General features: G+C 35.5%; 1 protein-coding gene across 2 annotated transcripts; it reads left to right on the top strand.

Moving 5' to 3' along the window:
- Positions 1–173: 173 nt before the first annotated feature.
- Positions 174–18,042, top strand: LOC311429957 (uncharacterized protein C12orf50 homolog). Of its 2 annotated transcripts, XM_084506248.1 has the most exons (12): positions 174–838; positions 2,751–2,871; positions 5,932–6,105; positions 7,728–7,805; positions 7,892–8,005; positions 9,666–9,785; positions 10,438–10,500; positions 10,923–11,030; positions 11,420–11,527; positions 11,762–11,965; positions 14,091–14,182; positions 15,516–18,042. In XM_084506248.1, the coding sequence occupies exons 1-12, from the start codon at positions 785–787 to the stop codon at positions 15,576–15,578; spliced, it is 1,299 nt and encodes a 432-aa protein (XP_084362374.1). In that variant the 5' UTR covers positions 174–784; the 3' UTR covers positions 15,579–18,042. The 2 variants fall into 2 exon arrangements, with proteins under 2 accessions (XP_084362374.1, XP_084362375.1); XM_084506249.1 differs by lacking the exons at positions 9,666–9,785; positions 10,438–10,500.
- Positions 18,043–25,764: the final 7,722 nt, after the last annotated feature.

The raw sequence follows: 25,764 nt of genomic DNA, 5'->3' as shown, positions 1-25,764 counted from the left end.
CCAGGACCTGAACGTGAATAGTGAGAGAGGTGTTAATTAGTAACAAAAGTGTATCTGGTGGTGGACATCATGGGAGCAAGAAAAAGCAATTAGCGGCAACAAGATAAGCAGTTAACACCTAACAGTGTACTCACAGGAAGCACCGTCTCAGTCCAAACAAGGATACGGTAAGAAAACCATTGAGTGCAAGAATTTGGATTAAAAATTACTCAAAGGATAAATGTTGTATTCGTTATATCAAAGTTTTATTTTGAAGATCACAGCTTCTGTAGTTAGAAGTTGGGTATCATTTAAACTGTGCAAAATGGGTTTGTTCCATTTTGTGTGGAAATCTTTGAAAGAAGAAACTTTGAAGGACAAATACAAGAAACTCTTGGAAATGGTCCAATTTTCCATACTTTATTCTGAAGCAATGGATCTAAGGAAGATGTTCAAGCCCAAAAGGTCACATGATGTCATCATGATGATGTCACAAGATCTGGAGGAACAATGGGTGACCGTGGATGTGTAACATTCTGTCCTGGCTAGCAACCATCTTCAACAGATAGCAAACCTGGAGAAGGTACCACCTCTGTAGCTCAAGTGTACTTAGTTTTAGCTACGCTGTCAGCTGGAGTTTTGTTTCAAAAAAGAAGCAGAATTGAAGTTCCGAAGCCCCCTTTTTTAAAAGAAAACTACAATTTTCAAGATAAAATTAAGATTTGCCTATGCGTTGATAGCTTTTATGTTTTCATGTATGCTCTGCCTGCATAAAGAGAGTGGAGTAGAAGCATAAGAGGTGAAAATGTCTGAAGTTGGGAATGACAGCTATTTCTATTTTTATTCTCCCTACGCACAGGTAAATGCTGTAGATTTTAGAGTAGTCAGCATCCCTGAATTTCTTGATATATGTACATATTTAGAGGGAGGTTTATTATCTAAATTTAGAAGTTGATATGCCTTGATCATGGCAGCATATTTAAATCAAATGTCTAATTTTCAGAATGAGAAGAGCTAATTGTCCTAAGTACCCAATGTGAATTGGGCTCAGATACTTAGGGACCACATAAGTTAGAACTCCATATAAAAATCACTGATCAGTCATCTTTCTTTATTGAATCAAAATTATATTAATTCTGAGTAAACAGACCAAGTATATTTTCTGCTTGTAGCGACAATGTGAATTTCTTTACATCCTGTTACATGCAATGAAGCCATTCAAAATGGGGTTCTTCAAAGAAATGTTTCTATTCCAAATGGTAACAATTTTCAAGTGCAATTTTTTTTTTCCTTTAAAAATTAGACAGAAACTCAGTAAAAAGTAGCTGGTAGACTGGCATTTACATATCCCAGCTGGCTTGTAGTCCATATCCCAGATATGAACCTGAGTTTCCCATATTCAGGGTAATGGTCATCAGTGTGTGCCTTTTTGGAATTAGGAGTTTCCTTATCACATGCTTGTGGAAGATACCTCAGGTTATAGGGATAAGTGAATTGTATAATCATAGGTGGTGCTAGAATCTAAAAACTGTTAGTATTGAAGACATAGAGAAAAATAATTTTGTTTGACTAATGAAAGGGATTTGCATCGGAAGAGTACTAATCGTGCAATATCATGCAGACTTTTAAACTGGAAGAATATTAATATAGGGAGAACTGAAGTGTGATCGTATGTAGGAGTAAAGCAGCAATTTTTTTTTTAAAGCTGTCGATACTTTTTTTTTTTCATTAGGCTTTTGTTTGTCATATGACAAATGTTTGTCATTTGTCATATGTCAACAGCTGGGAGATGGTATGAGCAGTGAAATGACAGTAGTCTCAGAACATCATATCCTGAATATTTTTGTAAACTTGTAAGCATTTGTCACCATAATATGTTTATTCTTGGCTGCCATATTGCCTCCCTCATTAATTAAAAATAGTTTATATAAGAGGAGACTGACATTTAAGGAAGGAACTAATACACGGGAATCTAATATGTCTTAGCCTCAAAGTCATTCTCCTCATTAGGATTTCAAGTGCAGATTCTGTCACTGTGAAAAACCTCTCAGCTGTGATACTGTGTGCTCATTATGAAGGCAAGGGGAATGTTCACATCTGTTTTGCAGATTTAGACATATGGAAATAAGGTACAAAAGAGCAAGTTCCTTCAAGCACATTTTTTTAGTCTGAAATCAAAAGTGACTTTCTCCTTCCAAAGTGATGTTTTGAATGTGAAATGAAAAAAAAAAGACTTTTTTTTTCTCTTGTTTTGTAATCCAAGTCTGACAAGTCTGTACAAGGATTACAAGTTCCCAAATTTTTACTTTTTCATTTTTTGTTAGGCATCTTTGTGGGTTTTGTTTTATTTTCCCATGGGCCTGTATCTTTTAATATTAAGAGAGTACAGTATTGCACTTGTGCAGCAGATTTCATTTGAGATAGGTCTGATTATCCCATTAAGTAGAAAAGGAAACTCAAAATTTATGTGTATAAATTAAATAAAAATGTTGTATATTAAAAATAATAGATTTTCTCTTCCCAGCATCTCATAAAAAGTCTGCAGTACAGTGCACATAAACAGCTTTACTCTGATTCTTGTCTGGTAACAGTTCTACCTCATTAAAACTCCTTGACTTAACTGTAGACAATTTTAAATGTTCTAACATACCAGAATATGGTCTTCAAAAGTGTTATTTATCTATTCACTGCAGTACACCAGGTATTAGTCAATGTAGTCTCTTTTTATTGTTATATTTACAATATCTGAAAACTACTCTGTCCTGCAGCAGAAGTACAGCAACATCTCATGTTTCTGGGAAACACAGCCATTAGGCTGTGTGAGGATCAGTTGTGTCTTCCATCACAGCAAACCCCGTAATATAAATGGACTTTTTCTGCCACCTAGTAACAGTGAGTAAAAATATTTTCTCAACAATTTGTTTGTTAAAGTAAATATACAAAAGCATCCTTAAACTTCCACTGCTTATGTAATATGTATTAAGATCAAGAAATGTACTCCTGCAAATAAATCAGGTATGACCTAATCCAAGACAAGTTCAAGGCAAATAAAGGAATTGTATTGGTATTTGAATGGGTTGATCTATTAATTTATTTAAGTGTCATGTTACAAATCTTTGTAATAACATGCAAGATGAATTAATAAATGGCAGTTTAGGTTGCTAAGATCCATTGAGTAAAAATTTTACATTAACTCACCATTTACCGTCACAGGCAAAACAGACTCAGCATAGGGAGATTAATATAATTTATTGTGAACTATTAACAGACTAGTACAGTAAGAAACAAAAGACCTGCAGGGGAACAGGGAACAGGGGCTGTGGTCAGTCCCTAATGCTTCATCTCTGATGCTTCTTCACGGTCACTCTCTGCCCCTGCTGCCCGTGGGGTCCCTCCCACAGGATGTCGTCCTTCCCAAATTGAGCCTGCGGGGGCTGCACACAGGCAGCAGCTCCTCAAGCACTGCTCCCACATGGCTTCGTACCACAGGGTCCACCCGTCAGCAGTAAACTGCTCCAGCACGAGTCCCCCCAGGCCCCTGCTCCTGCGTGGGCTTCTCTCCATGGGCTGCAGCTCTGGCCTGGGGCCTGCTCCTGTGGGGTTCTCCATGGGCCGCAGCCTCCTCCAGGCCACATCCACCTGCTCCACCGGTGGCTTCTCCACAGGCTGCAGCATGGAGATCTGGAGATCATGGGGTGCAGGAGGACAGCCTGCTCCCATGGTCAGATCAGTGCTCAGAGACACAATTAAAATATTCACAACAATTAACACCTTCAGAAATTTGGTTTGTTTTTTTTTTTTTTTTCACATTCTTCTGTACTTAGGTATTTACTAGATAATATAGAGTAATGAAAATGGTCTGTAGGAAGGTAATAAGACAAGTAGTGTCTGTGTTGGAGGGGAGAGGTGGTTAGGATCACTATTAGCATAATGTGCTTAGGGCCATTAGTAGCATCATCTGTTGACAAAGTACAACATGTTATAAGAATGCCTACCCCATTGGTAGGCAACATAAGATTCCAGTGCTGTGTGTGTAAATGCATTTACCATCCAGTATTTCAAATAGATTTTTCAGGCTTGGCATTGGATGCATGTTATTTAAGTACAGTAATATTTTGTAAGGCAGTATACTGTCTCTTTTAACTTCTGAAAATCAGATTATTAAAAACAAAACAAACAAAAAAACACACCGTTACAGCCTTTTTTTGTTGTTGTTTTCCTTTGCTTCCCCCCCTTCCCTCCTCAGTTCTTTCTAAGTGGAGCTCTTATCTACCAGCAGTCCTGGTAGACAGCTGGACTAGGTTAAGAGACCAGAGCAGGGAACCAAGACAAATGTCAAAAATCAGGCAGAAGCAGGAGTGAGAAGTTGGCAGACTTGTCATAGCCAAGTGAACGAGTGAACTGAAATACAGTTGTTCACTGGCCTTATCTTCAAAGCTGTAGACAGACATCATAAGAAATGTCTATAATGACCTCTATTAAGAAACAAGCACCTTGTGTTTCTGAAATTCTTTCAGGAAAGGATAGGCTGTTGTATCTTGTAATGTAGAGCTTAACTAATCACACAGGACCAAGGCAAGTGATGTTTCTATGAGCATCCATACTGTACAGTTCGTACATCCACAACATCAGCCTCTGCCAACTAGCACTTAGAAACTTAGGCATGCTTTTGTATATGGTGTAAGCCAGAGACCGTGCTGAGTAGGCACTATTGACAAGGGCACCCTCTGTAAGGGTTGCCCAAAAATCAGAACTAGAAGATGGACCCTTCTTTTTACAGGAATATATGTAACTTCAAAGTCTGTGTGTTCCACAATAACATTGCTAATGCTAAAATTGCATTTATTTATATCAAGACTTAATGTTCTTGTTAAACTAAGTTTGTTTTGGCTTACAGTATCCAAAGATAATAATACACTTTGGGACTGAAAAAATCTCCACCAAGTTAAAGGGTTGTATCTTACTTGCTCTTGCATGTGATACATGCAATAAATCTGATCTGCAATAGTGTTTTTAATTGATTTAAAATATACATATGCTGCTCTTTTGCAAGCACAAAATGCACAAGGCTAACAACAACTGGAATAAAAAAAAGATGCCCATGCTTCGTGTTATTTCTATTTTTCATCATTTTTATTTTCAATCAGTTGCGTTTCCTGGTTCTCAGAAACTGCTGTTCTAGTACTGAAATAATTTCGCTGCAAAACTTTGTGGGTGGACATAGGTTTATAAGAAAAATCATAGTTTTTATGATTTTCTTTTAATTTACTGTAAACTATTTTTATTAACTTAATATACTTTCACAAAATCTGTGATTTGTACATAGTGTTTGTACATAGCATTTATACAAATGTTATGTACATTTGTATAATCTTATACATTTGTACAAGAGAGTTGTGATTTAGAAAATTCTGATGGAAAAAAAAGAAGTCTACAAGATAAAAATGGGTAATCTAGTGCTTAGCACTGCTGCATTCTTCAAAATTGATGCCATGAAGACCAATACAGGCCTGCCTTCAGCAGATTTAATACAATTCCACAGGTGGGATCCTAGACTCATTCCACAGGTGGGATCCTAGACTCACTTCAGCCAAGGTATTACTAATCACATGTTTCCCTATGTTATGAACAAAGGGATTGAAGGAAAGAAAGAAAATTACTCAGATTGATCTATCCACTAGTAGGAAGAGATATGCAACCTTTTTTGAACAGTGTAGGATGATCAAAGTGTTTCGGTTGTCAAAAGACTATATTCAGCTGTGCTTTATCTTTCCATTCAAAGGAGCTAGCGCACATTAATTTTTGTACTTTCTGTGGTTGGAAGAGGCTCTTTTGCCAGCCTCTGCACAATTGATCTTTTTGCTGATTCTTTAAATGTAGTGATTTCAAAAGTTTACCTGTTGGTCCAAACCTAGTTCCCTCTTAAAAAAAAAAAAATGTTATTTTTTGCAGATGTTGCATTGCAGGAGGAGGTCCAAGAAGGGATTCTGAATCCAGCCTGTGGTCAAGAATCATTCAGAAATCAGGAGAATATTTTAAGACCAATTCACCCTCCACTAATTATTAACATCAACCACCAAGAGGACGAAGAGGAAGATGAAGAGGATGTTGAAGACAAAGAGAACAGTAAACAAGTTTTGTTGTTTTTTTTTTGTTTGTTTGTTTTACAAGGAAGTACAGTGGATGTTTTTCAGCTCTTAAAATATAGTTCATAAATGATTTATTCTAATAACCATTACATTTTTAGGAAAAAGTTATTGACAAAATTTTGAAATTGTTTCTGTATAATTCCTGAAGTATTCCCAGTTGGTAGTCACCAGATACATGAATAAGCCACCATTTTCTAACTTCTGTAAAATGTCTGGCTTTATATTTCGATATTGATATAATTTACATTCCCTTTTTCATCAAATAGAGTTTAAAATATTCAGATGACCATCAAATATTATTCAAAGTTCTCAGTTCAGGGATGATCCGAGCTATTGACACTTGCATTTAAAAAGACATTTTTAATGTCTTCCCCTTCTGATCAAGATTTTCAATAGCTAATACTATATGTTGACTGAGGACTTACCGTGTGCCTTTGCCTTACCCGTCTCTGTAACAGTTACTACTGGGGAATGTTTAACAAGGGATTTACAGTAGCACTGCAGGAACCATTTTTTTTTTGTGCCAAACAAAAATGTTTCTGTTCTATACAGCTGCAAATACTTTCTGTTCTTTGGCACTGTCTAATGTTATGGGTAAAATGCTATCAAAATTGCAAGTTTAGGAAGCACATCTTTTAATGGAAACAGGTTTTCGAAAAGAGGTTGGGGTTGTGCACGCTAATCAATGAAGGTGAAGCCATAGGCTTCTGTGCAAAATATTGTTTGTTTTCAATTTAAATAATTTGTTCAACTAATTTATAAGCTGTTCAACTAATTTATTAAACCCTCTTTAGGCAGTCACATTTTATTACTAAAAGTTATTCTTAAATCTAATAAAAGAAGTCCATGCAAAACTGAATACGTATACAAATATACTAAAACAAAACAAACAACACAAAAACTGTAATTAAACATTTGGATATATCTCACTTAGAGATTAGAGATTCATAAGAAGTGAATGAATTGTGCGTCCCCAGAGAGTGAAAATGAGAAAACACTCTCCTGGGCATTCTGCAAACCACTTTGCTAGTAGTTAGGGAGCCCCAAGCTGCTTTTCACTTTCCCACTGCCTTTCAGGTTGGAAGGGCTGCTTATTGTTAGTGCTTCCTAACTCTCTTTCGGTCTGAATAAAATAAATTAATATTCAGTATCAAAACAAGACAGTATCAAAAGTGGGTCTTTGCTAGCCTTACTAACCTTAACTGAGACAGATAAGGAATGCTCACTTCACTAGCTCTGCCAGCAGACATTACAGGATAGTAACTTTGAGCAGAGGCTTAGTGACAAGAAGTTCTTGGTGATAGGTTTAATCAGATTTCCTTGTGAATGTAAATAAATGGTCATTTTGTGAGTGAGTACTGAAAATGGTTTTAAGTCATTTTAAATCAACAGGCATTAGCTTTTTAATAGGTGTTGTTGCAATTCCATTGCACTTGGAAATACCTAACATTCAAGAGTCATTGTATTACCCAGAGCAGAGGTTGCAGTCAGAAAAAAAGTCATGACCAAAATGAAATTCATTATGGTGTTTGATCATTAAGAAACATTGAAGGTCTTTGTATAGATATCTAGTAATCTTTTAAAAAATATTTCCTACAGATGATTTTAATTTGTTGGCTAAGACTGCTTCAGACCTTGAAGAGGAAAGAGCAATAAAGGAAATGTGCTATAAATCTGGTAAATATGAAATTAGCGACTCTTTCATAAACAGCAATGCTGCCAATATAATAAAAGTATTTTTTCCCATTTTGGATTGTGTTTAGGAGAGTATTATAGGATTCATTACCCTCATGAACACCAATCAACAAAAATCGTATCTTCGTCTCTAGAAAATGAGTTATTACCTTTGGAAGCTATCAAGCAGGATTTGCAGAAAGGCAAGTATTTTTGTATTGCTGTACTGCTTTTTGTATTACTATTCCAGGGATGAAATTTTGCAGTTTGCACCTCTTCCCCCCCTTCTTAATTTAGTGAAAATAAAATACAGCACATAAAAAGAGCATAAAAATACATCGTTATTTTTTCCCCATGTATATGTTTAGTCACTTGCATGGCAACTGCCAGTATTGATTGTAGGTGGAAAAGATAGAAACTGGCTAACATTAAACCTGCATATAAGAGGTACACAACATAGGCCTTTCATATTTTTCTTTAAGATCAAGATTTATGTGGTCTAATTTTAAACATCCCAAGTTTAGTTTATATTTCTCATACAGGCTGTCTGTTCTAAATGGACTAAGATAGGCACTCTTAATGGGCTGTTTATTCCTGATAAGGTCTGCCAAAGATTAAATGAATCACTTTTTCAGAGGTGCTCTGCTCTTTCTGCTGGCTATATTGGATGTCAAGATGACAATTTGGCTATACACCAAATTTTCATCTAACTCAATTTCAATGAAAAATATAACAAAAAACTTTAAACTCTTATGAAAGATAGTTACAAAATAGCTACATTTTGTTTTGAATGTTTCACATTTTCTAACATAAATATGGTCAAAGAAATATGAATTAATAAATCTTTATTTCCTTTGTTATTCTTCTCTTTCATTCATGAGCAAGTGGTGTGACTGAAAAAAATATGTATTAGTTTTGGCTTTATTGAATAAGTAATAGAATGTTCCATTTTAGGAGAGAGAATTATGTTATTAGTAAGACACTAGAGTATTTAGTAGGTCAGCTATTAAAAATTGCTGGGCAGAAAAATGACCTGCTACTTTTAATTTAAAAAATGTTTATTTTTATGGTAGTATAAATTTTAGGGATTAAATCTTGATAATACTGCTTTATGTAAAATAAATATTTGTAAGATGTGCCAGTGAAAAAATAGAGTGGAAAAATATTCTCCATTTTGAGTTATACTGCATTTGAAGTCATGCTGTTTTGACTGATGATTTTTGCCAACCTAAATTGTTTGACAGAATTGGGCAAAAATATTTCCTTGTTATTTCTACCTTTAAAATGTTCATTATTTGAATAGTTTTGATAAACTTTTTCTGGCAAGTATTTAAATATATTTAGACTGTACACAAAGAATTCAGTGACAAATATATGATTACTTATAACTTTTAATATTTATATTTATAATTACATACATTCAGAAAAAATCAGATAGATGCATTTTCCCAAAGCATTTCTTCAACTGAGTTTCTGAGGTTTTAGATATTATGATGGCATGTATCTTAAAAATACCACATATCCACAGGATAGGATAGGATTCGTAAGTATCATTCATGAAAAGTGAGAAGCTAAAGAACTAGATAATTTGTAGCTGGTTCTTTACCTTGCAGTTGTAGTCTTCTGTAACCTGAGTATTGTGTCACTTCCCTAAAAAACTTAAAAGTTGTACATCAGTGTTTGAGTTACATTACACACTACCCAAATTACTAATAAAAGAGAAATAACAATATAAAACAAGAGGTTAAAGAAAATTGCTCTGAGCTAATTACTAACTCACAAAGGTGGGAGGAAAAAAATGACAGTTTGATTTAATGTGCTTACACAAAAGCAGCTAAAATATCCTTTCTGTTGCCTTTCCAGGTGATGGTAATACAAATCCTACAAAACTTAATAATATAAAAAGAGAGGGGGAGACTTCAGGAAGGAGAGTGTCAGTAGAGGGTATTAACAGAACAGATCATAGATCCTTTGAAAATGGAGGTAATATACTTTAAGATTGTCTTCTCATTGCTGGACATCGTGTGGTAAATACATTTATCATAAATGAATATGTGTATATGAAACTTCACTATTTAAATAGAAAAGAATAAGTCAAATACAGAGTTTTTTGTCTGTTATATGCACTTCTTATCATAACGCACCATTAATTATAACAATTAAAAGTATCATTTACGATTCCACTTGCTTTAAGTTCCTAGTAAAAAAAAAAAAAAAAAAAAAAAAAAACAAACAAACTGACTTTCCTGCTTAATTTTGGAAAATAAATGTCTCTCTGAAGTTATAAAAAATGTGTAGGAATGACAAGTTAGTATGCTTTAAAAACCTGTTATGTGAAACTATCCTTAGTTAAGATGAATAGGCTTTGTATTTTTCAGTTATTGTACAGTGAAATACTAAAGCTTCAATCCTGCATCTTTTCTGATGGGAGCTGATTTCTCTGAACAGAATTGAACTTGTGATGTAGTGTCTTGCCATGTTGAGTTTAGTACAGAATCATGTAATTAAGGTTAAAGAATGCCCTATTATCCTTGAATTTGCGTTTACTTAACAGTACTTACTCATTTTCTTCTTCAATACTTATTAGTATTAAAAATAATAATTACTGTATTATTCTTTTTTTTTCTTCCCTTAGTTTGTCAATGCAAAATAATGCAGTACCATGCTAGGGATGCTTGGTCTAGCTTTGAGCAAACTGGTATGCATATTCTAGCTCTAGAACTGTATGGAACAGTACTAATGTATCTTAAATATTAATTCTTTTACTACAACTTTTATGTACAGTATGTGTTTCTCTTTTAGGTGTTCTTCACTGTCATTAGTAAAAAGTTACCACTGAGAAGCAATCCTATAATTAAATCTCTGCTCATACCCATGTTGATTTAAAGTTTTTAAATGTTAGATGTTTATCTTCTTTATTTGTCTTTTCTGGGCCTTAATGAATCATGTTTGGTTTCTTTTTTTTTCTTTTTTTCTTTTCTTCACATTTTGTTTTTTATTTCTAAATTCATTTCAGTGAAAATGTAATTCTAAAAATAGCAAATCATGTGTGTTGTCCACATTTGATTTTTAATTGTTTTTCTTTGATGTAGATGATTTTTTGATACTCATTTTCTGTAGGAGGTGATTGTTTTGTGGCACAGAGAAACATATTTGTTGAAGGGAAAAGAAACGAGGCACTACCTTTAGAAAAAGCACCAATTGCATCAAAGTATTCAAGTGTAAAAGGTATTTAATTATTACATATTTTCTGATTTTTAGATGAGATTTCTTTTACAGTACTAATGAAGATTTTCTCATTCTTAATGGGAAACGTTCTGAGCCAGAACCAATTAAAGTAATTGTACTAGTTCAAAGTACTGTGTTTTTAGCCAAATTTTGAGTTTTCTGACAAGATTTTGAGACCCTGGAATCTGCTAGAGGAAATGTAGCAGTTTTTGCTTTCCTTTTGTGGGATGATACTTTAAAAATAATTAAGGTGAGAAAGAACATTCCTCACCCAAGGAGACCTGTGTATGAAGTGGGAGATGAGTTTTTCAGAACACTGTAGCATTTCTTGATAAGAAAATGTTGTGTGCTTTTTGAAAAAGTAAATCTGTGCTATTTTAACTCCTTAGCAACAAGCCGCTCTGAATTGGTAAAGAAGCATCATTTTAAGGGAGTAAAGAAAAAAAAATGGATTTCTGAGGAACCAAGAAACTTATCTAATACAGTAACAGGCAAAGGTATTTTAGAAAATGGTTGTTTTTTTCATTTTTATTTACTAAACTATTAGATGATTTAATAGTGCCTAGCTCTGTTCCTAGTGTTAGATATGGACAATTTGTATTTTGGTTGGACTTTTTTAAGGAACTTTTTTTTTTTTTTAATCTTGTCTTCCAGGTTCCAGTCTTCTCTAATATGTCAAATTTTGAATAATGCCACAACATTTCTTTTTAAATTTGTTCTTCCACTTTTAGAAAATCACACTTCAAACCCAAAAGTTAAACCAAGTTACCAACAAAGTGATAAAAGAAAGGATGATGAAACTGCTTCTTCTATTATTTCTGTGAGACAAGCTGGAAGAAACACTTACTTCAATTCTTCAGAACCCCGAAGATCAGCATATGTGTTCTACCGTAATGTTACAGATGTCCAAGAACCAAAGTTTAATGGATCTATGGGTGAGTTCCTGCTTACACAGAATTCTTAAAATGTTGCTAAATATCTGTTTAGGTATTCTTAAATATGGGCAAGAGTAAATTTAATCCAGCATAATTTTCATAATTTGATTGCAGTAGTATCCATAAACAGAAATGTAAATACTTTTATGCTTTATAAACATTTAAAATTAATCAGAATATTAATGAAAAGTAATTCAGTCACCTTCACAGAAAGGATTAATTTCCCTGCCTAACAAAGAGGGATGAATCCATTGATGTGCTGATGTGCTCAAATATACTGATTCCCACTTTTCACAGCTCCTTTTATGTGATTTATTCTTTTGAAATAAATAAACCTTGTAATAGTCCCCTTTAACTTCTCATACTACTGGAAGCATTGAAAGCAAAAGTAGTAGAAGTAGTTTTGTAGTAGAATTTCAGTTTCCTTTCAAGAAATACTTATTGTTCAACTTTTTGCTACCATCAGCGGATGAAGGAATGATCTTTCTTTGTGTATTTTTTTTTCCACAACTAGTATTCCACTGTGGTTTTGCCTATGATTTATGATTATTTTCATTATTTACAATTATTTTTCTTCTTGCATAAACAAGGGCTTTACTCAAACTTCTATTATCAATTTAAATATATTCCAAACTTTGGTGATAAACACTCTTCATAATATATTATGTTCTCACGTTATTTATACTGGAGAGAGGATCAAATTAATTATTTCTGCCATTCTTTCAGGATGATATTTTTCTTCATTGTTTTGCCATCTTTGACATACTCTACTATCTTCTTCGTAGTATACAATATGTCGTAATTTAACAAGAAGCTTACAGTGGGATTCTGAGTTTTATATCTTACGTTTTGGCAATCTGTTTCAGATATAACCATAATTTTGCATCTTTCACTTTATTCTGAACTTGCTAATACAGCTTTACACAATATGGTGTCTTAGTTTGCGTTTTATTTGTCTTTCTATTTCCAGTCTCCATGGTTTATTTGGATAACTGTTTTTTTTTATCTGTCACTTCAGCAGCAAATTAAGTGGTAAATAATTTAAATAATCATAAGATAGGAAAGTGATTCATCTTGCCAGTTTTATTCATCTGTCTTAAACTGGAATGAGGTCTTGATGTACCTCCCTATCTTCATTTCCAATAAAAGGAACCTCCTTTAGACAAAGTATTGGTTTTAGATGAATAAAGTTAAATGAAATGAAATCTGACATCAGTGTTTAGTCTGCAGGATGAATATTTATTTATTTATTTATTTATTTTCTTTTAATATTTGTTTTGATTAAATCTTGACAGGTTATATAGAAATAACAGAAAGAATGTTCTTAATGCAAAGGATACTTCTTATAAAATTTCCAGGCTAAAAAAAAGATAAAGTATTTCAAAGAAAATATGACCAGAATTTTTGTCATATGTCAAAATGTACCATTTTTGATACTTTTATTTTCAAGAGCACCTGAGCCATTTGGTCTGAAATGATCCAAAACAAAAATTATGCTTGACACATATGAAAGATTTTAGACCCAAACTGAAAACTGTGATACTTAGATGTTGCATATAAACTGAAAAGCTTAGAATTATTATGTAATTATTCACTGGAATTACTGGATTTAATCTGGAGCTAAGAGAAAATAAGAATATTGATAATACTCATTTCAGCCAAATTTTATACAAAATGATTATTCATTAGGCAACATACCTTGATGCAAAACCAACCGTCTTGCACAAGAATGTAGTATTGCCTTGCATCTAATGCTTTCACAAGCAGAGATAAAAGAGTATGTTGGATTATTTTGTTCTGTTTTGTTTTAAACTAAAAGCAATTGGTCCCATTAGGAAGATTTTCAACACTGGACATTCATTCTGATTACCTCAAGGATGTCCTTGGAAGAATAACCTTGGAAGACCTTGTGAGCCTCATAGAAATTCTAAAAGATTATAAGTGTTTTTTAATGTACTAGGCATAAAGTCTATATTTAATAATACCTTGCATTTTAGGGGTGATTGACATGATCCATCAATTGATATTTCAGCAAATGTTTCTTTTAAATCACATATCAGACTAAGATAGTCTCTCCTGAAATTACAGCTGAAATTTAGGAACAATTTATATATTTCTTCTATAGACAAATATACTTCAGGATCTTGTAATGCACCAACTTGGAGGAAAAGGAATCCACATGCAAAGACATTCTCTAAGTTTAAAACAACCATTCAGGTACCTGTTTTATAGAAATATTTATAATTGAGTCGTTTTAATAAAGGTGATGTCTCTCCTTGCCAAGAAAACGTATAACTGCTCTTCAAACTTGCTGAACCAAAGATTGCAAGATTCTAAGCAATGCCGAGTAGTCTGAATGAGTTTTGTTTGTAGACATACAATTTTGCCAATATAGCTAACCTATGATTTCTAATTTTCTATAATATCACTGATATGAATACAAAATATGTACCTGCTTTTAAAGTGAAGAGATAAATGAAGTTGGTTTTGTCTTGTAGCACTGGACAAAGCAGAAGAGACTCTAGATACGTGCAATCTATTTGTCTCTCTGTTTGTTTGCTCATGAAGTATCTGCAATAGCTGAACTATGATCAGTCTAGGTCCAAATTCATAAAAGGACTCAAGCTACCAAAAGCCTCAGAATACACCCGAAGAACCATTAATGCATTTTGCAGCTGTCTTGAAAGCAGAGATTAGAACCTTTATCTCCTTTCCCATGGATGAGTAGCCAAACCATTAGTCATCAGTCTGTGCTTCATTCAGGGAAGACATTTCCTTCTTATCTCCTATCTCCTTATCTATCCTCCACTGATATTTCACTCTGCAGTTGCATAGTTCAAAAGGTGGAAGAGCAGAGCATCCTCTCAGTTCTTTCAAACTTAACCTAGCTTGCTGTGAAAGTGCATCCCTGAAAGTAGGAAGAAATAAGTTGAAATCCTGCTGAACAGTGCCCTTTCTTGGGTGAATCCTTTTACCATGACTTTATTTTATAGAAGATGATCATTTTGTTTGTTTTTATTTTTTTTTATTTTTTATTGTTATTTTTATTTTTCTAAGCAGCTTCTTTGGTTTGTGGAAACCAAAGAATTCTCTCAGATTAGTGCAAAGTGGATGGGTCACAAATACGCAACTTTGTGGCCCTGTGTTTCAGAGCCCTCTAAGTGGCCCAGTTATCGGTATTCAGATGAGTTCACACAGGGGAGCACTATGCCATTTTGATTCCAGTCTGAGATGCAAAATTCTGTTGAGGCACCAGATAGATGCAAAGCACCTAAAACCACCTACTGCAATCCATCACTAGGCTTACTAAGAAGTCTGATCACTTTGTGCAAGTACCACATGGTTCTCAAACAACTGCTTGGAAAAGTTTTGGAGTGAAAATACTTTAATGAAACATATTGAAAATAAATTAATTATATTAATATGAAATATTTTTATTTCTATCGCTTCTGTAAGTGTTGAAGGTTTAATTCTTAAAACATCTCTGAAAGAACATACAGTTTTACTCAGATTATGCACAAAATATTCAGTATATCTATTTTGACCACAGAGCCAAGAAGAAATGGAAATGAATATAAAAGGAGAAAGATTTGTAGAAAGGAGAAAGCTATGAAACCAATACTTCAACTTACAAGAAAAATTTAAATTAAAAGAAGGAAATTAACAAGTACTGCCCAACTGGACATCAAAAGATGATAAAATTGCAAATCTCAAAAATAATCTGCAGGAAGTACACTTTAACATTTTATCAAAAGTGATAAAAATGCAAATTAAAAAGTATGTTCCATATGTGCACATATACAGGTTTTCAATCTATTCACAAAGTTTATCTGTTGTTAAAATTTGACGGTTCAAATGATTTATTACAGGCTATGGCTGTACACTTCAAGACTGATAGCAAAAGATGTCTGTAGGGGGGGGGAGGACTCCTTAAACAGAGTATTCCCCCATTTTGCTTGACAGATACTTTAATGAAAAATTACTAATATGAATTAATATTATTAGTTACACTTGGCAGTTTCAGAAGACTTTGAATGTAAACAGCAATATTAATGCATTCTAGAAAATGTCTGTTCTGGTGTGAAAGACAGATTTGTAGACGATGTAATTGTTTGCTAGATGTTTGAGGGCTCATTCTGAGTTTGATCTTAATATTTTGACATTTTAGTAGGGCAGCAGAACTGTTATGAACTAAATGAACTTCGCAACAAAACAAGAATTAACAGAAATATGTTTTTCCACACATTTTAAACAAAAGTATAAAAGACTGGATAAAGACAGAGAGAAAGACTGACAAGAAGACTACAATATCGCTTCCTGAAAAAATAAACTATATAAATGGTTTTAAAGTGAACAGTGACAATGTACTACTATTTCTCTAGAGAGCACAGATTTGTTTTTAAGTCTTTTCTGCATTTCCATATTTATTTATTTTTTTCTTCTATGAGACAGACTGATTTAGTTTCTTTCCTGTAATTGGAGAGAATGGGTTTTGATCACCTTTATTCTAGGATTGGATCAATATATCAAACAGTAAACAGCACTGTGTAAAAATAGAAAAACTGACACACCAGAAGGCAGGTGTAAGCAGGAAATGGAGCCTGAAGAAGGAACTTTGGAAGATGAAACAAATGCACTCAAAAGTTAAAAATAGCTTTCTGGAAAACTGAAAATTATGTAATTGTGGACCATGTAACTGAAAGAAACATGTTTCAAAGATTCCCTCCAGAGAGTTAAGAAAAAGAGGGGCAAGGCAAAGGATTCTGTCTTTCATGAAATACTGGTCAGTAGCCAATGTGTGCAACTATTGTACCTAACACTAAATTACAACATACTTACATGTTGTAATTTATATATAATTTATATATATAAATATGAATGTATATCTTTGTCTCAAACCTTTTTCATTTTTTTTGCATTTACTTACCCTTTGGTCATTCTTAGAACATACTCAGTTTTGGAGGAGAGCCTTTTTTTAGAGCTCTGTGATCCAGTAATTACCTCAGTGGCACCCATGGCTATGAACATAAAAGCACTTTGCTTCTTTGTGACTGTTTAAAATTGTATCAGATGCTTTCCAGGGTGCCTTCTAGATGAAATTATTCTATCATTCTATGAGAAATATCATCATATATTTCTCAGTCCTACTTTACTGAGAATATCTTGCAAAAAAATAGGCGAGTAATGCTTTAAATATTATTACTTTTAATTTTAGAAATTGATTATAACGGTGTAGGCAGTTGGGCATTACTTTCTTAGCTGCGAAAATAATAGATTATCTGTTTTAGCTGAGAGGTAGAAAATGTTAAAAAACAAAGCAAAACAAAAAAATTGGTAACATCTTTTTAAAATCAATGATTAAGTGTACTGAAAAGTCTCCCTCCCTCTAATTAAACATTGGATTCTCAACTTGTATCACACAATGCCTTGCAGCAACATTTTGTATCTTGTCTGCCTGAGGCAGCTTAAAATCTTGATTTGGAGGGTTGTTCTACCCAGTTATTTTTTAACATCTAGAAAAATACTTTTATTCTCATTTTCAAATAAACATAAATTTTACATATACTGATTGTTCAATCTCTGTAATTTAGAGGATTGAATTTGGCAGGGCCATAAATTGAGCAGGGCCAAACATTATTTTGGTCTGTTTTTTAGTATTTAATTAAAAAGGGTTTCAGTATTTAAATTTTGGAATTTATTTGGTTTGAGAGTAGCAGTGCAAAGATCCCACTCTGCCTTAGTAATTTTGTTTCAGAGTACAGCTGATACTCTTTGCTTGCTTGGGTGTTAACCTGTTGGTTTTACTTATCAGTGTACTGTACAAAGAAATGGAAGTTTGAGAGTTCATTACAATTACTAACAGTGTGTTTGCCAGAAACTTACTTAAAATTACTAAAAAGAACAGATGGGCATAAAATTTGAATGTTGCTGAGTGTTCCAGCATCAGATAATGACAGAGTAGGTGGTGCTACAGTTTTAGACTTTCCTGGTGAATCCATCTTTGATCAAATATGTTCTGAACCCTGAATGGTGTGAAGAAAAAAAAAACACAAAACAAACAAACAAAAATAAATAAATGGGTGACATGGTTTGGATTAGAAACAGTAACAAAGTGAACTTCTAGCCTCCAAATTTCTGAACTTAACAGTGAACTAGAAGTAAGCTGAAGTTCATTACTGTATGTATTTTCTAAGTATATATTGTGAAATCTGAGAAGGCATTATGACATCTGAAAATATAAATATTACATTTGATTCTTTCCCTTAATTGTATTTAAACTCAAAGAGCTTTGTTAATCTATGTATTTATTATAGTTCTGAGCTAATATAAAAAGGAAATAAGTCTTAGCACTGTTTTCCTGTACTGGATAGATAAAAAATGAGTGACCAAAAGGTGAACAAATGTCTAATGTGAGTCTAATGTGAGCCACCTGAAGGAGAGACTGTGCTTTATTGTATGGTATTGTTACTATACTGTGTTTAAAAAATGGTGTTTGTATATTCATAAACATACAATAAATGCACCTAGTAAAAGTAAATAATGTATGGAATTTTATTTATATTATTTACCTTGCTTGTAACAGGACTGTAATTAATTAGATAAAAATAATTTTTACTGAGCTTTGACTACAGTGAACTGACAAGCATAAAAGTATACCTTCATGAACTCATCTTTCAACTGTAAAGTTGCAAATTTTGCAGCAATCTCTGCACCTGAAATCAATAAAGCACCTTCATCTCTCCAATAACTACCTCACATTCCATAACAAGCAGTCTCTTGCACATCAAGGGTTGAGTGATTCGCAGTGCAGCAAACCTGAGTGGGCACAGGTCTGTGCTACTCTGTGCTGTTACCCTTAAGAGTGTGGCCTTTGTGCCTGTGCTGTGCCACACAAATGCCTTTGCTCAAAGGAAACTGAGGGCATTCAGTACTTCACGCTGTGAGGCTTAAGTAGTGGATTTCTGTGTCTTCACATACTCACTGCACGACAAAACCCCCACACTGGTTTAAACTAACAGTACTTGAAAATCAGTGCTTAGATAATGTGTCAAAGATCAGAGGCAAAGGGCTTCTGAAGCATAGTTGAACTTGGTGTATCATTTATGCATATACACAATCCACTGCTGAGTTGAAAAGCCCAGGGGAAAGGAATGATCTGTTGTTTTCACCTTATGCATGTAAAAATACGCTAATGTTTTTCCAGATGGTATGTCTAAAAGCACATCAGATACCTAGTGTAGGTGAACCATATTAGATAGTAAACAGATTAACAGTGGTACCATCTGTATTTTATTAAAAGTTGCAGAGCTTCCAGCTTGAAAGCCTGCATTCCTGAACAAACTTTTACAGCTAAATTAAAAACACCACCTCCCAGGATCTTAGCAGCACTGATGTTTTGAATAAGCTGTTTATATATAAATATATCATAGTATATCTCAAGTTGACATACAAATGAGGAAAAAAAAAAAAAGATGGTTGTAAAATAAAAACAGAACAATTTTTTTTCCTGGAAATTTTAAAGATTGCTTAAAAAGGATGATATTAACAATTTCACCCTAATGGAGATATTTTTTTTTTTTTTTTTTTATAAACGGTGCCTTGTATAGCAATACTTTATGTAAATAAATAAATATATAAATAGACTGTAAATTACAGAACTAGAGCTGCAGTCACTAGGGGTCAGTACAGTCACAGGAATAAGCTCCAACAAGGCACACGAGTGAACTTTCATTACAGTGAGTTTGATTCCAGCTCTCCAGAGCTCAAGCCTATTTGCAGTGTTCTCCAACAGCTTTAAATTAACAGAAAAGGAAGGTCCCAGAAGGCTTGTTATGCTTCCTAACAGCCACCTCAGGAAGAGGTGCAGCAACCTATATTCAAAATCACTAAATAGCTATTTTATTTATTTATTTAATTTGAAGCAATGATGTTACTGTACTTTTGCCCTATCCTACACTTTCCAAAAGGCATTTCTGTTACCTCCCAGACTGGACAGCTCTCATTACCCTTCTTAGAGAAAAAGTCTTTTCTAGAAGCTGTTCCCTAACTGAAAATCTACTTTAACTTTTCTAATCTGGAAACCTTTTAGATATTTGTGTAGGACAAATGATTCCCACCTTGATCCCTTCTCCCATTGATTCATATAACCTTATTCTGTCTTTAAAAGATACATACCACCTATTATGGGCTGTCTGAGAGCACAATGAGAATACCCATGTGTCCATCAGTGAAACCTTTAACTATTCAGACCTATCCCAATTAACAAGTTTTACTCAAACGGGTGTGACTAGGTAGCAAAGGTTGCCTTGATTTTGTCTACAGGAGAAAACAAACAAACAAACAAACAAACAAACAAAAACACATACAGAGATGTACAAAAAGTAGGAGAAGGAGAAAGTTTCATTGTTAACAACTGCCTCAAAACTGCCCAGCACACTTCTGGAAGTCTATCCACCCCACGGTGCACAACTACAATCTGCAGTTAAGCATCTAAAAGGCTCTGCTGATTCTTCCTAGGCCTCTACTTTCTCCCAGCACTCTTGGAAGTCCCAATGATCTCTTAGCATTCCTTCCCAAGCATGGCCTCAGAGCAACCCCAATAAACTCAGTGTTACTTCTTTATCTCAGCCTGAACACTGAAGTTGCTTCAGCACAAAGTAGTTTTGTTTGTTTGTTTTTGTTTGCTAAACATAAGAGAAAGTCTTTGGGGAGAAGAATTTTGTCTGACTAGTGAAAAGCTTTGAGCCAACTCTGATGTGGACCACACCTCCATTCAAGTGAAGGGGTCTATGGAAAATGAAATTTAAATTATAACATCTCCAAAAAATGGATCTAGGTAAAGGTCTAGATTAACTTGGGGAAACTGGTAACAAAAACTATTCCTTCTCTCTTGAATGAATATGGGATAGTAGAACCTCAGAAAGATATGTTAAATGCCTTTTCTTTTCACATCCCCTTTTTCTTTACAGGTGAAAATGACAGAAACATACTACAGTGGTATTGTGCTAGTGAGAGTAAAACTGTTGTGCTTAAAATACAAGAGAAGTCCTGCTGCTTCTTCCCTCTCTGTTTTTCTAAGAAAAGGGCAGTTAGGCAGAAGTAAATATTAAAATTTGCAGGGCCTTTTGAAATGTTAAGGTTCCTGGAAACATGGATCCTTTTTTTTAGATGTACCTCTTTTCCCAACTGTCGTACTTATATGGGCAGAAATAAAGTGAAATAAACAAACAAACAAACAAAAATAATAAAATGTCCACATGCAGGTAGCATACATGCAGGTAAGACTAACAAAGTTATTCTGCTCCTGTAGCTTCCAGTGGTCAGATTTTCTGAGCACCAGAGAACTTTAGAAAGTTAATTCCCAAGAATTTTGACTCATCTTGTTTTAAGAACACATATACACTTTTTTTTTTTTTATGACACATTTTATGACACATGACAATAACAGTATCTCCAAAGGTTGTTATCCTTACCATTGCTCATGCATCATGAAGATTAATGCATTTCCACTGCAAGAAACGAATGTGCTTCTTTCATCTTCACAACTCCTCCTGAACTGCAGGAGAAACCTGAAGAGCAGATTTTGAAGATAATACTTCTTTATAGGAACTTGCACAAAGCAAAGCATACTCTAACATAACCCATATAGTAATTCTATTGACTTCTGCAAAATTATTCATATTTTAAAATTCAAGTGTGTTTTGACTAAGCACAGCAGAAAACTCAGTGGCTTCCAAGGTTTTCATTACAGTGTTCACTCTGGCCTGCCAAATTATTATTACTCTGGGAGATGAATGAGGATATAAAATCCAGCAAGACTTTTAACTTTCAAAGTGAAATTTGCAAACTGGGCAAATATGATACAGAATTATAGGAGCAACAAGTCATGGAAATATGACAATCATTGGTAAGTTAGATAAAAAGTGCCTTGTACTAGCAATTTCACAGAATCACAGAATCACAGAATTTCTAGGTTGGAAGAGACCTCAAGATCATCGAGTCCAACCTCTGACCTAACACTAACAGTCCCCACTAAACCATATCCCTAAGCTAAACCATATCCCTAAGCTATATCCTAAGCAATTTAAGTTGGCTAGTGCCAATGAAAGCCTTTGTTCTCTTGGCATAGGGAGTACCTACTGGTTAAGGCAAGACAGGAGTCCTGAGTAGTTTGTGCTCTTAAGTGCAGACCATTAACATTCAGAAATGTTTATCTGGGGGGATGTCATGGTTTTGGCTGGTATGAAGTTAATTTTCTTCATAGTGACTTGTATGATGCTGTTGCTGAGCTGTGCTCTAACAGAGCCAAGGCCATTTCTGCTCCTTGCGCTGCCCTGCCAGTGAGGGGCTGGGGGCACACCAGGAACTGGGAGGGGACAAAGCCAGGACAGCTGGCCCAGGCTGACCAGAGGGATGTCCCATACCGTGTGGCATCATGCTCAGCAATAGAGCTTGGGTAAAGAAGGAGAAAGGGGGGACGCTGGGAGTGATGGCGTTTGCCTTCCCAGGGAACCACTCTGCATGACGAGTCCTGCTTTCCTGGAAGTGGCTGAGCACCTGCCTGCCGATGGGAAGCACTGGATGGATTCCTTAGTTTGCTTTGCTTGTGCACAGCTTCTGCTTTACCCACTGAACTGTCCTTATCACAATCCCAGTGTTGTTGCACTTTTACCTTTCTGATTCTCTCCCCCATCCCACCTGGGGAGACTGAGTGAGCGGCTCTGTGGGGCTGAGCTGCCTGCCAGAGCTAAACCACTTCAGGGGATTATTCAATTTATTCCAGTTTATGCTTATATCTATAATTCTTTTTCATTGGCCAGGGAACATGTAGTCAGGAATACTGCCAGTACAGCTTGGACAGGTGGCCTGCTGAAGTAAACAGCGATACAACTTCTTATGTCATGTCCAGATATCAAAAGTAGTCTTAAAATTGTTAAAATAATTAAATGGAAGAGCTTGTAGCTGCACTTTTGTGGCCAGTATAAGGAATTGAAAATATGATAACCATGATATTTTGCAAATTACTTAAAATTGGATCTTTGGGAGATGAAGTTGTTAAATGTTTTGTGAAGTGCCAATCACATGTTCCTTAGTGAAAATGGCACATGACAGTAGCACTGAAGTTCCTGGTAAACTGACGGTAATATTTCTTTCAGGTAGGGCAGCTGCAATGTTTCAAGTCTGGAAACTGGCAGATATTTAGCATTTCTTACCTTGAGGCCACAGATACCTGCTGTTTGATTTAAAGCATTAGAAAAACTATCAGCATGGCTTGGACTGAAGTTGCTATAGAATAAATAGCCACAGTAGCTGAACTCTCCCATTTCCCATTGTTTTATTTGCCCTAGAGTGCTCTGCACTGTTTTGAACTGACACACCTCAGGGACTCACAGCAGGATTTCATCCCCTTATTGCAGCACGAATGATCCAACATTTGGTGTGCTGGAAAAAGATGTTTTAAAAGCCATTATTTTCAAATCCCTAGGATGGTACACACTAATGTTTATTTAAAAGCCAAGTAACAGCAGTGCATAAGATCTAATCTAATAGACTAGCAACCACTTCTTATTAGGGTGCATAATGGAAATAGGTTTCAGCATACCAGATCATATCATTCATCTCTCAAATATTTGATATATGACTCTCATCAGAGCTGCTGTAAAGAAAGCCATCCTCCTTATTCCAGTGTAAACTCCAGGCAGTAAAGAGCTTATGTCCTGAATAGAAGGTTTCCTGGTCTTTTGTACATATACATATATATATATTTAAATGTAAACTATTTTGCTGTTGCTAAAATTATTGTTTTTCCACATTATTTTTTGTCACCACTTAAAATGTTGATATTATATTATAAATTCATAACCTGTACTTTCTTTCCTTAGATGCTACAAGTGGCAATGCCTACAGTCCCTGAATGCATGGGATATCTGTGCTGACTTGCATTGGGTTTATGTGGCAAGGATTTGGTATTGGGGTGGCCAAAGTGGTAGCTTCTGCAAGAAGAATCCAGAAGCTGCCCTGTGTTAGCTAAGGGCCTGGACATTGGCCAGAACCAAGCCAATAAGCGATGTTGTTTGCACATCTGTGAAAGCATCTTTAAGATAGGAAAAAACAAACAAAAAACAAAACACCCCACCCCCTCCCAAAAACAAACAAACAAACAAAAAAACAAACACTGGGGAACAGCAGCTAGGGAAGAAACAGAGGAGCAAGAACCAGCCCTGCAGCCACCAAGGTCAGTGCAGCAGGAGGGCAGGAGGTGTTCCAGGCATGCAGCAGAAGTTGCCCTGTGGCCTGTGGAGAGGCCCCTGGTGGAGCAGGCTGTCCCCCTGCAGCCCATCGGTCCCACATGGAGCAGATCTCCATGCTGCAGCCCATGGAGGAGCCCCCAGTGGAGCAGGTGGATGTGGCCTGGAGGAGGCTGTGGCCCATGGAGAGCCCCCATAGGAGCAGGCCCCGGGCTGGAGCTGCAGTCCATGGAGAGGATCCCACGCAGGAGCAGGGGCCTGGCAGGAGCTTCTGCCCATGGGGGACCCGTGCTGGAGCAGTTTACTCCTGATGGGTGGACCCTGTGGTACAGAGCCTTGTGGGAGCAGTGCTTGAGGAGCTGCTGCCTGTGTGCAGCCCCTGCAGGATCATTATGGGAAGGACGGCCGCCCGTGGGAGGGATCCCACGTAGAGCAGGGGCAGAGAGTGACCGTGAAGGAGCGGTGAAGACGAAGCGTTAGGGACTGATCGCAGCCCCCATTCCCTGTTCCCCTGCATGTCTTGGGGAGTGGATGTAGAAGGGGGGTAGAGGGGAGGGGATGTTTTTCATTTGCTTTTATTTTCTAATTGCAGTAGTCTGTTCGTGATAGGCAATAAATAACTTTAATCTCCCTATTTTGAGTCTGTTTTGCCTTTGACAATAACTAGTGAGTGATCTCCTGTCCCTGCCCTTATAACACCTGAGCCTATTCCATTGTATTTTTTCTCCTCTTCTGCTCAGGAGAGGGAGTGAGAGAGTGGCTGTGATGGAGTTCAGCTGCCCAGCAGGCTAAAACCACCACATGACTGAAGCTTCATGGAATCATAAACCGTGCTTTCTTCAGGAAGATTACCAATCCAGATACCCCAATAACCAGTTTCCAAGAGTGACTGAGGGGGGTATCCTTAGGGGAACTGCAGACATTTCCAAAGCAAAGAAAAAGAGTAAATTGCATTGGAAAGTTTCTTTGTTTAGTGGTGATCTCATGGCTTGAAGTGATTGATTTTTATTTTCCTTCCAAATATATTTTCCTCCAGCCTAGTATAATTGGAACTATGAGTTCCATATTTTTTTTTCTTGTATTAAGTGTATTCTTTTTGAAATCATTTCAACTTCTTGACTTTCAATTTCACTAAATGATGTGCCCTTTTTCTATAAACAAGTAACTACACTGAAGGCAGACAATTGGTATTTTTATTCTGTTAGAAATTCTGACATTTCAAAAAGGTTATATTCCAATATTTCACTTAACAAAAGTCAGCCTCTCCCTCCCTCCTTCCCCCAAGTCTGCTTGTCATTTTTGTGAAATCAGAGAACTTTGCTGTCTTCGTTCTTAGGAAACTTACAAGGCCACTGTTCCTGTGTCCTGTGTTTCTCTGAATTCTGTGAGGGCAGCTTCCTACAGATGGCTATCAGAATAGAAAAATTCCACAGTTTTCTTTGATTTAACATAAAAATAGGGAGTTCTTAAAATTACGGGGTAGAAAGTTATAACTGTACATATTAGAATGCTCTGGGGAAAAGATTCATTACCAAGAATCCCCAAAGGAAT

The sequence above is a fragment of the Aythya ferina genome (assembly GCF_964211825.1).
Source record: "Aythya ferina genome assembly, chromosome: 1".
Lineage (NCBI taxonomy): Eukaryota > Metazoa > Chordata > Aves > Anseriformes > Anatidae > Aythya > Aythya ferina.
This window is presented reverse-complemented; position numbering and strand designations above follow the sequence as displayed.

Coding starts and splice junctions, on each gene's coding strand:
- LOC311429957 (XM_084506248.1), top strand. CDS start 785: ATGTCTGAAGTTGGGAATGACAGCTATTTCTATTTTTATTCTCCCTAC. Junction 9,786..10,437: donor TAGATCCTTTGAAAATGGAG/GTAATATACTTT, acceptor TTCTTCCCTTAG/TTTGTCAATGCAAAATAATG. Junction 10,501..10,922: donor GTCTAGCTTTGAGCAAACTG/GTATGCATATTC, acceptor CATTTTCTGTAG/GAGGTGATTGTTTTGTGGCA.